The following is a 15,019-nucleotide window of genomic DNA, read 5'->3' as shown; positions in this document are numbered from 1 at the left end:
AATCAAAAGTTTTTCTATACAGCCTTGTTTCCATTTTATTTATCTTCTAAATCTTAATATTATCTAAAAATCCCACAGAGCCTGAGGACATACTTTTATGAAAGAAAAATGCTCACTTAAAAAAAAAAAAAAAAAAAAAAAAAAAAAAAAAAAAAAAAAAACTATTTCAACTAAATTTTTATTAACACAATGAGTATTATGTACAAAGTAAATGTTATCAGGCTAAATGTGGAAATAAAATATTTACAGATGCTTCCTTGTATCTATTCCAGTTATAATCGTTTTCTCCTGAAAAGTAATTAAATTAATGAAACAATCTATATTATTTAGCAATAATAAATTTTAGTTAAAGAAAAAAAAATTACCTTCATCAAAAACAGCAACGACGGCATTTTTGTATTCTTCGACTTCTTTGCTTTCCATTTTATTTTCATTGTTGCTCATCTTGAGTGTGTTCATTATGTTTTCTTTAGATTTGCTTTTATCCCAATCATAATATTCCATATCATCTTCGATTTTTTCACTCTCCCAAGGCTCAGTGACCTGCTCGGAAATTACACACACAAATTACACTACTGTATGACATTTTTAATTACTGACACTGACCCATGATTCATGATAAATGACTGTAAGTAAATACATCGCATAATCGTAGTTTTGTTTTTTAAGAGGACATTTGTCAGTAATTATGGTGACAATATCCGTATCCTCGTCATATCTCTCTCCTACGATTCGTAGGAATTTGTCTCTGGCATGTTTGTCTAAATGGAGCTTACTAAGAGGGATCTAAAATATTAAAATTAGTATTAAATGATCATTTTTAAATACACACAGGTAAAACCTTTAGCGTGACGATTCTAGAAAGAGGGTCTCTGATAGTAGGTGAAGAATGACAATAATTGGTCGTTATCACTTCGACCGGAAGGATTTCTTTGATTTTTTCGTCGGTCAGCTCTTCGGGCCAAGGCGAGCAGAACTTTTTAATGGCGTTACAGTGTTTTTTAATCGCGTCAGGCGTGAGGTGGAGAAAGTTTGGTATCTTCATAAGTTCGGCGTTGCCCCATTTCGAAGGTGACGGTCCGAGATTGTTCACTCCCTGTCTAAGAGGAAGCGGGACCGACGCAGGATGGAACGACCTCGGCCCCGGCCAGACATCAGACCAAATCTGGTCAACTGGCATTCGTGTCTCCCTCGGAGGGAAGACAGGCTTGCTTTCACGCTTTTTTTTAACTTGAGAAGTCATAGCCTTTTTACCTGTCAAGTCAAGAATTCTAAATCCATCCTCATCTGTAACAAAAAGTGGGTGTTTTACAAATATATAAATTAATTTTGTTAATATACACATAATCTTATTCTACTTAATTTTAATTGAGTAGTAATAATTTATTTTGTAACTAATTATTCAGATCATGAGATGCGGTCTATTTTGTAACATTTTCTGCTCTGGCATACAGGATAGATTCTACTATAATGTGATCATAGCATTTTTATTAATTATTTAAAAATATGGTGAAATGCCTGGTAGGGAAATTAGGCAACAAGAAAATAGTACAAAATAGCTAAGTTATTTTTTAAATTGTGAGATGTTCCATTTGATATATTTATTTAGAAATCGTGAGATGCGGTCTGGTGTGATGTAGGTTTCAGAAAAACATTTTCTTTATCGTGCCAACGTTTCGATCTTTATTGAGATCTCGACACGACACGCAAGAATGGCACAATTATTCAGAAGACAAACACTTTGAGTGAGTAGAAATACTTTGATTGAATATATAAAATATATTTTGCATTGTATAAATTCACTTTTCCACATACAAAATGTAATTGTAATATGTAAACAATGTTTGTAAATCCCAGGCCCTGAAGATGATCTCAATAAAGATCGAAACGTTGGCACGATAAAGAAAATGTTTTTCTGAAACATACACCACACCAGACGGCATCTCACGATTTCTAAATAAATATCGATCAACGGTCACTAATCACCACACATTTGATATATGTTGGTGATGAACCTGTAGTTTGGCCGACTCCAATCATTTTGGTCTTCACCTTCATCACTGCCATGTCAATTGAGACCTACTTGTCACAGAAATTCATAAAACAGACTAAACCAGTCTATATAGTCTAGTGTCTAGTTTGGACTTTCTATCTACAGCCACCATAATTAAACGCAACATATCCAAGTTGTGCAGGCTAAAACAACCTCGCTCTTCCCCTTAATTCATTAATCATAATGTTCAAATTACTTTTGAATTTGACTCGTTGTAGATACATATGTTCTGTCTAATTTGATTTTTGTGTTCCAGATTTTGTAAGTAAACTTAAGTGTATCAATCTAATGTTTGTTTTCATAGTAATGCCACCCTCCATCACCTAATTAGGAATCGACTGACTAATTTATAAAACTTTAATTTACTACATATAATTATCTAATTTTAAATACTTGAATGAAAGGGGTCCGCCCTGGGTTTTGTTCTGTGAAAGGGAATAAAAATCTTCATATGTACAAATTTCATTCATTTGTTTAATGAAAACATTGATGCATGAATGTTTGTTTAACTATAATTCTTTTGAATGAAGAATAGCGCATTTGACAAAAATTTAAAAGTTTAAAGGTGAATAGAGGTAATATTTGGAGATGTCCAGTATGTTTTATATAAAATTTATTTTTAATGGAAGTTATTTTTATATATTTGCATATAATAAAATTAACATTAAAACATGGGATTCTTGTTATTTAACCACCCTTGTTATTGGTAAAATGTACATGTACATGTAGAAAAACATTATCTTTATCGTGCCAACGTTTCGATCTTTATTGAGATCATTTTCAGGGCCTGGGATTTATAAACATTGTTTAGATTACAGAAATACATGTAAGATTTGAATATGAATTTACATAATTTAGAAATTTTAGGTTCAATCAAAGTATTTGTACTCACTCAAAGTGTGTTTTCTGTGTAGATGTGTCACGATTGTGTGTTCTGTTGGGAGCGATCATGAGATATTGTTTTTTGTTTATATATGTTTGATTTTGTGGGAGTAGGGAAAGAAGTGGGGATACAAATTCATTTTTCTATGAGGAATCAGCTTTATTGAGGTGAAAGGGACCAAAATGTTAAAAAAGGATGTCGGTTTAGAAAAACATTTTCTTTATCATGCCAACATTTTGACCTGTTAAACATTTATGTTCAATGGTCATAATTGACCATATTAATTAATTGAAGTCACGATAGCTCAAGTGGTTAGAGCAGCAGCGTATGTCATGGGTACGAATCCTGCTCATGACACTAACTTTTTCATCACAACCAGGACCCTACATAAAAAGAAAAATCAAGTTTCAATCTATACTGATATCATCTTCAGGACCTAGGATTTATAAACATTGTTTAAATTATACAAATGCATATATGATATGAACATGAATTTATACCATGATTTCTACTTACTCAAAGTGTGTGTTTTCTGTGTAACTGTTGTGTTGTTTTTTTTTTTTTGATGTTTGATTTTGAAGGAGTGGGGAAGTAGGGATAGAAATTCATTTTTCTATGAGAAGTTGTCTTCTTTGTGGTGAAAGGGTAATGGTTTGTTGTTCGGGCCTTTCAGGATAGACGGGATTATTAGGGAAGGGAGAGATAAAGAAAATGTTTTTCTGAAACCTACATCACACCAGACCGCATCTCACGATTTCTGAATAATTATCGATTAACGGTCACTAATCACCACACATTTTTAGTCAATACTGTTGGTCTAAAATATCTAAAATTAGCTTCAGAACATATACACACTATTTTGACAATTTGAAAGGACCCAAAAAACATAAATAACTGTAATACTAACTTGTANGGCACGATAAAGAAAATGTTTTTCTGAAACCTACATCACACCAGACCGCATCTCACGATTTCTGAATAATTATCGATTAACGGTCACTAATCACCACACATATGTCATTAATATTGAATTGGATTTATAATATTAACGTAGTGCACTGTTTAGATGTGTCTGTTCTGTAATTGATGCTGTCTTTATCTGTCGATGCAAACATTTCTAAAAATGTGTGGTATTTAGTGACCGTTAATTAATGATTATTTGAAGATCGTGAGATGCGGTCTGGTGTGACGTAGGTTTAGAAAGACATTTTCTTTATCTTGTCAACGTTTCGATCTTTATTGAGATCAAAACTGATTATTCAGAAATTGTGAGATGCGGTCTACATGATTTCTGAATAATCATCGACTAACAGTCACTGAACACCACACAAAGATCAAAACGTTGGCACGATAAAGAAAATGTTTTTCTAAAATCTACATCACACTAGACTGCATCTCACGATCTCTGAATAATCATTTCTAAAAAGTTATGTTTGTGTTCAAAATGGTGGGTAGCCAGTGCTGCAGGAGGTATGAGCGAAGTACGGCTGAGTTTACATGTGTCTGTTTTGTAAATGATGCTGTGATTAACTCTGTTGATGTAAAACATTTTTAAAAAGTTACACTTATACTTGTTTTGTTCTGTGTTTAATATTTTTGAATTGTTGAAATCCGAATTTTGTTGGTGTTCAAAATGGTGGGTAGCCAGTGCTGTAGGATTGTGTTTGGGTTTATTGGCAATCATAGATATGTTGTTTTACCCTCTTATCCAAACATTGTGATGTAAATTGCCGGACAATTTATAGAATTGATTTTGTAAATTACTACAAATCACTAAATAATCATTAATTAACGATAACTAAATACTACATATTTCATGATAAGATCACGAGCCGTTTGGTTCTCAATTGTTTGAACAGTTTATTCTATACCTGTTTCTTGTTGGGTGGCCACTGTTTTAGCACAGTTCCTTTTATTTATGAGGAACAGCAGCTGCCTGTTTGTAAATTCGATATTCGTTTTTCCGAACCAGTTGAAAAAAACGGCCATTTTTCCGGTGTAAGAAATGAATTTGAATTTAAAAATAAGAATAAATAAAACAAATGTTATCAATATCAATAAAGCAGAAACCCCATGTCGGTGTAACACGGAAATTACCTCGAGTTTGTAATAAATTCGAATGCCGTCTAAATTAGATGTAAACGATTATGTTAGTTGTCAGCGGGCCGGCACTGATCCAAATCTTTATTATCGAGAGGCATTTATTGAAAAATAGAAATCACGGTTTGTTTTTAATGTTGTTTTTTTCTCACAGACACGATAAAAGGAGACGACTTGAACGTAAAAAGATCGGAAAACTCCGAACAGCGATCTGACGGTAGAGCCCACAAGTTAAATTTTGTAGTTACCCGTTGTTTTAACGGTCTTTTTCTCGGATTGTATTCTTTTTTTCTCTCTCTTCGGAAAGCTTTGTGTTGAATAGTTAATAAATCCTGAGTAAATGCCGTCGATTTGACTCCGTTTCAATTTTCAAAAGGAACAAAAATCGTTTTGCTCTCGACGAAAGGAAAGGTTTTTTTAAACGTTACAGCCGACCTGCAAGGACTAGACGCCCCACTTCGTTAAACGAACGTTTCGACCATTGATGCTCTGTCAAATTGAGAGATGAAAGAAGAGTCGAAGATTCAACAAATAAGAAAGGAGAGGATGATCAGCGTCTCGCCCTACAGCGTCGAGGCAAAGAGGAAACATAAGACGTTGTTCAGCCAGCAACAAAACGGCCCGAACAACCCGACTCCTCAGGATGAAAATTCAAAAGTCAAAGTGTTCGTCAGGGTGAGGCCCTTCAACGAGAAAGAACACTCCTGTGGCTGCAAGTATGACCATTTTTTAAATCACATTTTAACTAACATAAATGTAAGAGAATATTAAATCGTCCATATAGTCAAAATTATACGTAGCATTAACTAAACTGCTCAAATTTTCCCCACTGTTAGACAGAAAAATAGCTTGATCAATCTTCTAACCGTCTTTCCAATCAAAGCCATTGAGTAATTAAAGTAGTAGGCGGATTAACTAATTAAGATTAATCATTGATCTTTTTTTAAAGGCTCGTTTACATTTGTCACTTTTGAAGATCATCTTGGACGATTTATCTAGAGTGACAAATGTAAAATGCCATTCATCTTCAATTCCTCCGGAATGAACAACGAAAGTGAACGAAAGAAGTTGACCACCTGCTAACTTTTGATGAAAGAGTTGTTCCTCCAGCCGACGATTCATCCGGAGTGAAGGTGTATACAAATGTTCCCTCTCACATTCACTGTTCCGCAGTACGAGTGCTTGAGGGTCGCTGAGAGGTGAAAACATAACCGGATGAAAATATGTGATCAAGGATGATTCACTTGTTACATTGACACAATGTAAATAGCACTTTAGATGATCATCGGTTGTTTAACTGCAAATCATTTGAAAACCAAAGATAAACCACCTATAAATGTCTCCAACATATTACGTCTCACTCTTGATCTAAACTACTCAAAAATGAATAGTTTGAATAGTTAATTATTTCCATCTATATAATCCTGAAAGGATAATCAGGTCATACATTACCCATTGTTGACTTCAAAGAACTACTCATATAAAAACGTCTTTCTGTCCCGACTTCCTTCCCCCATTTTTTTTCACATCCTACATGTATTTGTAAAATTTAAACAATGTTTATAAATTCCAGGCCCTGAAGATGATCTCAATAAAGAAAGAAACAATGGCACGATAAAGAAAATGTTTTTCTAAAACCTATGTCACACCAGACTGTATCTCTAAATAGACCATAACTTAGTTTATTGGACACAATAGTTTATTTTTTTTTTTTAACAATTAATACCATGTTGTCTTTTTACATAACCTCACAAATGTCCTGTAATGTGGAATTTGTATAGGTAATACGGCAAATAAAATATTAATATATGCTGACGATGTAGTTGTCCTATTGGATAGTGCAGCTGGCTAAAAAAGAAATATTTGGTAAGCCACAAAAGGGTTCAGTGGAAGTAGGTGTCCTCATTGAACTTTCCTTAGCCAATTTGTCGGCCTTTTCGTTACCCCTCTGCCCTATGTGTCCTGGTACCCAACAAGAGTAATTTTGTTGTTTTCTCCAATGTAAAGCAGGCTCAAACAACTGTAGGCTTTACTGTCGATGCGATAATTGCCTTCAGTGCCGCCTGGCTGTCTGAGTAGCTGGCTATTCTTCTATGGATAATCTCCAGCCTTTTTATCTCCCTGGTAGCCCATGTTCAATAGTCATGTCCGCTGAAAAACGGTGGCATATTGTCCAAGGCCTATATGAATTCTAATCCTTCGTTTATTTCAACAACTAAGGATTCCAGGGTGTGTCATAGTTGAAGATTTGTAAATTTGATATTTATGAATCTCTTTTAGACTCTTATAATTTTATCAAAAGGTTTACCCAGTTTTTATTTTTTTAAGGCCATTTCTTAAAGGTGTTTTTCTTAAATAATACAACTTTAATGTGTACGATGTTTCAGTATATGCCACGTCTGTTCAATTTTTTTCTTCTTTTAAATTAGCGTTAAAAAATCCAAGAGGAGTTGCAACACATCACATGTCTACCCATTTCTCATGTTGTATTGTTTATGACAAACTTACTTTCAAGAAACAGCCTTAAAGAAGATATAAAAATTATTATATATAAAAATGTTATATACAAACATCATTTATATACATTGTAATAATAATGTATATAAATGATCCAATATAAATTTATATCAGGGTTTTTTTATTTCAGAAGAGTTATCAATGTGGTCGACAACAATACTCTTGTGTTTGACCCAAAAGAGACCAACGAGCCTTTCTTTTTTCGTGGAGTCGTCCAGAAGAGTCGGGACATAAATAAAAGAGCCAACAAAGACATGTTATTCGAATTTGACAGAGTTTTTGATGAGGAGGCATCAAATGAAGATGTATTCAACGTCACTACTAAAGAAATTGTCAAATCAATATTCGAAGGGTACAATTGTTCTGGTAAGAAACTTTATTGATTATGAATGAAGAATATACCATTTGTGGGTGGTACCGATCATTTTTGTCTTAAGTTTTCGCTTATGGAGCTACCGGGGCTGGCAAAACGTTCACCATGCTTGGCACCGAAGATAGACCAGGAATCACATTTCTTACAATTGTAGAATTATTGAAACAAGTGGAAGAATCAAACGAAGAATTAAATGTCACATTGGGTGTGTCATACATAGAGGTTTGTTTTGTTTTTAAAAATTATTTATTTTACAATGCATTAATCTTCTTGATACCTGTTATCAAAAGAATATTATAGAAAATCGAGAGAAATAATTTTAATTGTAGGTTTATAACGAGAATGTAAGGGACCTCTTACACCCTAATGCAGACATTCTTCAGCTCCGAGAGGAAGGCGGACGAGTGACTATTTCTGGACTAGTAGTTGAAAAAATCATTTCGTCCGACCATTTGTTTTCCCTGTTGAATACCGGCAATCAGAATAGATCTCAGCACCCTACTGATAGCAATTCTGAAAGCTCACGATCTCATGCCGTATTCCAAGTAAGATATTCACAATCAATTTGACTAATTCATCATAAAATAATAATAAAGTAATAATAATAATAATTTCAGGTACATGTGAGAATGGATTATAGAGGTACGTTAAAACTAGCAAAACTGTCTATGATTGATCTAGCCGGTTCGGAAAGAGGGTCATCCACAGGTTGCAAAGGTATTCGCTTTAAGGAAGGCTCAAATATTAATAAATCTCTTCTTGCCCTTGGTTTGTATTTTGTATTCATTTTCAATTTTAAAATATGGTAATAAATATAATAATTGGGTTAATTTTTATTTTATAGGAAATTGTATAAATGCTTTAGCTGAAGGTTTAAAACATATACCATATCGAGATTCAAAACTGACTAGGATTTTAAAAGACTCACTGGGTGGGAACTGTCAGACAATGATGATCGCTAATATTTCGCCATCATCTTCTTCCTTTGAAGACACATACAACACTCTGAAATATGCAACAAGGGCAAAATGTATTAAATCAAAGGTTTGTTCTTTTTTTTATAAACTGTTAAAGTTTACATTATTATTTATTTTATTGTTGTTTTTGTTAATTTATTTCTTAAAGATTACAAAGAATGTAATGAATGAAACTTATTCAATTGCACACTACAAGAAATTGAATGAAGAATTACAGCGAAGGATATCTAAGTTGGAGGTAAATTTTATTGCTGTCTTTTTTTTTTTCCTTTTTTTTAACTATAAACTCTACTCACCTCTTTACTTTTTAGGAAAATGCAATACCAGAAGTTGGTCAATGGATTTCAAAAATCCAATCCATTATGGAAGAAAGACTAAAGATCTATAAAGAGATCATTGCTCTAGAAAGTCAGAAAAAACTCACAGAATGGCGATTAGGCCACAAAGCCATAACTCAATCATTGTATGACCCAACGATCAATGATAGCCAGGTATTTCATTTTTAATTATTTATTTTTTAATAATAAATATACGCATAAACACAACGAAAATATTCAACAGAGATTGAATAGAATCAATGCGAGTGTGATGCAGTTGAAAGCAAGGACCGAAACGGTTAAATACAGGCTAGATGAATATCCGCCTTCGTTAGCTGCAAATGAAGAGATGTTGAATTCTCTGACAAGCGAGATCAACAAAAATACTAAACTTTCTCAGCTTCTTCAACCAATGATTGATCTCTATCACCGACAGGTATTTGATTTTGTGCTCCATGTGTAATATTTGGACGGAAGTGACGTCGATGTCGTTACAGATAACAATTGAGATACAAGAACAATCTATGGAACATTTGTACAAAGTAATAAGATTGAAAGACAAACAAGAAGAGATTTACACAACCACCATTGGCCGTGTGCTGCCAGTTTTTAAAGAATTTTACATTCTATTGAGAAGTTTCGGGCACACAAACGAAGACATCTCGGCAAAATATGAGGTAAGAATTTATATATTTTTATATATATAATAATTTTTTCTAATTTGGTTTCTTCTTTTCCCTCTTAGGATATAGCAAAAAGCCTTGAAAGTATAAAGGCGGTGACCTGGAATGAGGAAACTGAAGAATCATCAGACGAGGGTAATGCTAAGAGCAATCTTCGATTAAGTCTTTCACGACTTCAAGTAATTCCTGATGTAAGCTAATATCAAATGTACATTTATCGGCCGAGATTATTTCAACAATTAACTAATTGTTTTATTTTAGATTTTAAATGCAGGCGCTGGTGGAGAACCTTACGACTTCAACAAAACTATCACGTTAAAGGAAAACCAACAACCAATGAAGAGCACCACTTTTGGAGGAGGGCCGATTAAAAGTAATTATTAATGGAAAATATTCCGCATTAACATCTTTTAAAAACCTTCAATTAATTAAGGTTTTTAGTTGAGATAAAAAAGTCAGTGTCACGAGCGGGATTCGAACCCACAATCTTAAGCTAGATTCATGGGGTTGAGATGGGAAGTTGGTGTCAGAGTGGATCGAGTTCATGATAGCTCAAGGGTAAAGCAGCAGCGTATCTAGCTGAAGATTGTGGGTTCGAATCCCACTCGTGACACTGACTTTTATCTCAAATAAAAACCTTAATTAATTGAAAGATATTAACTGGTCAAGCAGACCACGAAAACTAATGAATCTTTTAAAAATTTAATTTTTATAGCTTCGTTGATAAAATTTTGCTTATTTCAGGTGTGATGCCCATAACAAAGAACAGGACTTTCATAAAGCCGAGGTTGGCAATGAATAAAGAAAACGTGAAATTGCCAGTTGTTGGAACGCCATTGTCAAAGTTACCCCGTGAGTATTTAATTCTATTAAAAACCAAATTGAATTACTTTATGTTCTTTAAAATGATCATTTCAAGGTTATTCTCGTGTGACTGTATCTTGTAAACTAACTGGCACAATAACTTGACCTTACCCATCCTCCTGGTAACCTATCCTGATCCTTCAATTTGTTTTTGTTTGTTTTTATTTAAAAACAGATTTTATTGTATTTTTTCATTCAATTTCAGCGTATGCTTTATCAAGTGGTTTCAAACCAAAGAGCCTTACAAAAAGAGGTTTTCCATTGAGAAGTCTCCCCAACCAGTCTACCGTACTGAATGCAAAGTCGTATGTTAAGTAAGTTGTGTTTTAATATATAAAACGTCCCAAACTCTATATTACTGTAAGCGGACGACGGCGTGGCAGTCGAATTATCTCTATATTCGCTTGCTTTTCTCTAAGTGACAAGAGATTAGTCGGCATAAGCGTGTCGCTACTTATTCTTGTGTAGGGGAAGGCAAGGTTCCAGAATTCAATAAACCAGAGAGCATATTCAGCAACATTTATTGTACACAATTCCTTCTCTTAACGGTACCCAAACCACAGAATCTCATTAATCTACAAGTCAGCCACAACTCTAAACCTGGGATGAGTCTATCAACAAAGGGACTTACCCCAAACGATGCTCGCTACGTGTCCACAGCATCTCATCTCTCGACCTCTGACTTGGCTCGATTGGTCGCAACGGCTGATCCTCGCTGGCTCTGGCTGGCTGAGTCCTCTTGTTGAATCCCAGACGGAGTGTGGCTGCTTCTCTCCCGGTCCTTGGCCTTGACTGCCTGGAGTGAGTCTTTGATTTTGACTGACTGGGGTGAGTCTAGGATTTTGACTCAGGCAAGTCTTCCGAGGTGACTCCTGAGAGAGTCCCTAGTCTTGACTGCCTGGGGTGAGTCTTGTATCTTGACTCTTGACTCCCTTTTGATTTTCCAGTCATCCCTTTTATACAGGGTCTCCCCTGGAGTAGGGGTGGAAAGGAAACTCAAAAGTCAGGGGAGTTCTCACGCCGCGAGTGGGCCGACAAAGACGGTGGTCTAGCACGAGTTGACGCATCCCCAATTTACTATGTCCCCCGTGGCTACGGATTTCCGACTGTTCTTACCTGTCTACCTGGGTAACCATTTCCAAGTTACATTTGTATTTTTTTTTTTTTTTAATTTGTATTTTCCAAGCCAGATTTGTCACATCGTTCCCGTCTGGGTGGTCGCTTTTCATTGTTTACCCTATTTTGTTCTTATTTTAACAATTTAAACTTATCGCTAAGACGGGGACCGGCTTACATTACCATGTGCTAGTAATTTAGAGTAGACAATATCAAAAAATTGTAAATAGAAATAGATTTGATTACTCCTTAGAACAATAAATTAACAATTAATCTTGAATGAAAATGTATTTTAACAATATTAATACATTTGTATCACAAGCATTGATTTGTAAAGATACCCCTGAAATACGAGAAACTTTTTTTTTCAGTCTTGAACTCTTAACGACCCTTAATTTAAAAAAAAAAAATTGCCATCTTTAAATTATTGAGCATGTTTCAGAACAATGATATAGGGAAGATCATGCTAGGCGAACTAATAATATCTTCTGTAACCCCGCTCAACATATGCCTACCTGAATATTATGAAAAAGATTGACTGATTGTATATTTCTTGGTTATTGGTCTAGACGTGTACGTAATTGTACATTTGAGCATGTGAAGGGAGGTACCGTTGATACAATTGTGATGAAATTCAAAGGGGGTCATTTAAAAACCAATCCGCACAAGTTTTGAAAATTTCATAAAAATTGGTTGTAAACGAAAAAAATGTACACGATTTAACTTTTGTACATGCGCAGGCAATACCATAAATCCGATCGGAATGAAAATCATAGGGAACTCTCTGGAAACAGACTTGAACTATCTATGAAAATTTCATAAAAATTGGTCTAGATACGATTGTACGGTGGTGTATGAGCAGGTGATATTGATACGATTGCAATAGAATTCGTAGAGGACTATCAGGAAACCAACTCGTATAATCCCTGCCAACTTCATCCAAATCCATGTAATGGTTTCAGAGATACACTGTGTATGGGATTTTATGTTTGCGCATGCACATCAAATTGGGATGAAATTCGTAGGGCACTATCTAGAAATCGACTTGCACAATCTCTGAAAATTTCATTAAAATTAGTCTCGTGGTTTTCGAGTTTTGCCGGTTACAAAGAATTGATCACAGGCAAGGCAAACAGAGAAAAAATTTGTTCAAAAAAAAATTCTGAAACGCAAAATTGTGGAAATTTTAATTTTGTTCGAGAAAAATTGTTCCGCAGAATACAAGGCTTGCCTACCTCCAGTAGTTCGGAACCAAAACTGTGAGCAAAAGGCCAAAATCGTGAACAAAGAACTTCCTTTTGATGTATTCTTGATTAAACCTTCAAAAGAAAGTATTTTTGATAAAGAAAAAAATATTCCATCAAGAAAAATGTATTTCACAACAATATCATAAAAAAGCACCTATTATTTATTAACCGTCATGCGGGGTGGTTGTGCAGAGGGCCACGTAGGGATTATACTCTCAATTTACAATATAAGAAACTAAATTGTGAAGTAATCATCTTTCGGATTGTCGAGTCCTGCCTGTTATTCACCGTCAAACATTGTAGTCGGTAATTTACCGCCCTTGTTCTCAGTAGTTTCATTCTTCCATCAACCATCACAGCCAAATTTAATTTCTTATTATTGAAGGTTTATTGTATCTACAAGCATTAGCAACAATGTATTAACGTTTTTCAGTGCACTACACTGTTTATTATTATCTAAAGAATCATAATTATGTTACTATTATCAAATTTTTCCTTATAGGTAAGATTGCTTTTATCTCTTCATTATTATTTGATATCTCTCTCTCTTTTTCTTATTGTCATTATGTACTAATCATAAAGTAATAATATTATTGTAGGTAGTTCCAAATATACATAACTAATGTGTAAATTTATCTTCTCCTCAAAAGGAATTGGGTGTTTTCAACCTTTTTTAGATCATATTTCTCTAACCCTTAGGACAGACATCCATTGAATCAAAATGATTTAGATGGTAATGAATAATGTCTTTCACAGGTTTCATTTTTTCATGCTTTTTCCCCCCCTACATTTACTTCAAAACACATATCTGTTGATCTTGTATTACTTGTGATTCATTATTTTGTCAATTTGAATAATTGTTTACAACATTTAAACATGTTTGTTAGAGCTTCTATCAAAAGTACACCTAGTTCAAAGGATTGGGATGAGATATTGGATGAAAACACGCGAAAAAGAGTCGGCGGTAGACTACCGCCCTGCGCCCACGAGTTACAAAAAAAAATCGCGCTCGCATGAAGGTTAAAACATGCTCAAAAATTCAAGTTAAAAAACTTCACAATAGCTTTAATAAAGCGATACCAAAGGCCTGTGAAACCGATGATTTAAAAAAAAAAAAAATCCAATACCTTACAACAAGCTTCAAAATGTGGTTTTCTAGAAGAGGTGCATAGTTCTAAAAAAAACGTCCGCATATGGGGAAGAGTCTATTGAGTCATTCCCAAACGACAGCCACGACAAACATATTGAAGTTTCTTATATTTATGTTTTCATTTAATGTGCTTAATTACATGTTATTATCATGATTTTTTTTTCAGGTTTAAAGCTACCAGCACGAGGAAAGTTCCTTCTATATCAAAAGCGGTCCGATAATTGATGTTGACATTGTAGATTGGTTAATGTATAATAAGGTCACTCAGGATGATTAGAACAAATAAACTTTTTATTTAAAACCTGCAATCTTGCTTCTTGCTGGAAAATGCCACTAGTGCTAATTGTTATATGTATAGAAATGTAACAAAAAAGCTGCTTCCAATGAAAATTCTGCAAATTTTGCTTGATTATGAAGGATTTTATTAAAAACTGTACATAGAAGCTAACATAAATTTTATACCACACCTTACTAGCTAATATATATTTTCTATAATCTTTAAAAAAAAATTCAATATCTGGAAAAATGTAGTTATAATGTATAAATAAGTTACGATATAATAAAAATGATCTAATAGATAATTTAAAACAATGCATTGCAATATAGAAATTGTTTTAAATATTTTAATTTTTTATGATATTTTATATTAATTTTATTGCGAACTTCGCTTATGTAAGAAAGATTGTGTGATGTCTTTTATTTTCTCTTTTTTTTCTATCGTGACTTTTAATTATCTGAT

General features: G+C 33.9%; 2 protein-coding genes across 4 annotated transcripts; one reads left to right on the top strand and one right to left on the bottom strand.

The window, feature by feature from the left end:
• Positions 1-159: 159 nt before the first annotated feature.
• LOC106663518 (28S ribosomal protein S35, mitochondrial) lies at positions 160-5,023 on the bottom strand. The gene is made up of 5 exons (XM_014388404.2): positions 4,808-5,023; positions 842-1,287; positions 607-786; positions 366-543; positions 160-288 (listed from the first exon to the last, which is right to left on the bottom strand). Exons 1-5 carry the CDS (start codon positions 4,923-4,925, stop codon positions 218-220), a joined length of 993 nt encoding a protein of 330 aa, XP_014243890.1. The 5' UTR covers positions 4,926-5,023; the 3' UTR covers positions 160-217.
• Positions 5,024-5,107: 84 nt separating this feature from the next.
• On the top strand, positions 5,108-14,588 carry LOC106663503 (kinesin-like protein KIF18A). Of its 3 annotated transcripts, XR_001340041.2 has the most exons (16): positions 5,108-5,752; positions 7,684-7,919; positions 7,991-8,148; positions 8,256-8,471; positions 8,544-8,694; positions 8,771-8,970; positions 9,052-9,141; positions 9,215-9,394; positions 9,465-9,656; positions 9,718-9,897; positions 9,966-10,094; positions 10,165-10,276; positions 10,648-10,755; positions 10,823-10,889; positions 10,973-11,081; positions 14,447-14,588. XR_001340041.2 is itself a non-coding variant. In XM_014388390.2 (15 exons), exons 1-15 carry the CDS (start codon positions 5,541-5,543, stop codon positions 14,499-14,501), a joined length of 2,325 nt encoding a protein of 774 aa, XP_014243876.1. In that variant the 5' UTR covers positions 5,108-5,540; the 3' UTR covers positions 14,502-14,588. The 3 variants fall into 3 exon arrangements, 2 of the variants coding, with proteins under 2 accessions (XP_014243876.1, XP_014243867.1); XM_014388390.2 differs by lacking the exon at positions 10,823-10,889 and having other exon boundaries at positions 7,687-7,919; XM_014388381.2 differs by lacking the exon at positions 10,823-10,889.
• Positions 14,589-15,019: the final 431 nt, after the last annotated feature.

The sequence above is a fragment of the Cimex lectularius genome, unplaced genomic scaffold (genome assembly GCF_000648675.2).
Source record: "Cimex lectularius strain Harlan isolate CLEC.00 unplaced genomic scaffold, Clec_2.1 scaffold170, whole genome shotgun sequence".
NCBI lineage: Eukaryota > Metazoa > Arthropoda > Insecta > Hemiptera > Cimicidae > Cimex > Cimex lectularius.
Note: the sequence above shows the minus strand (reverse complement) of the source record. Positions and strands in the feature narration are given on the sequence as shown.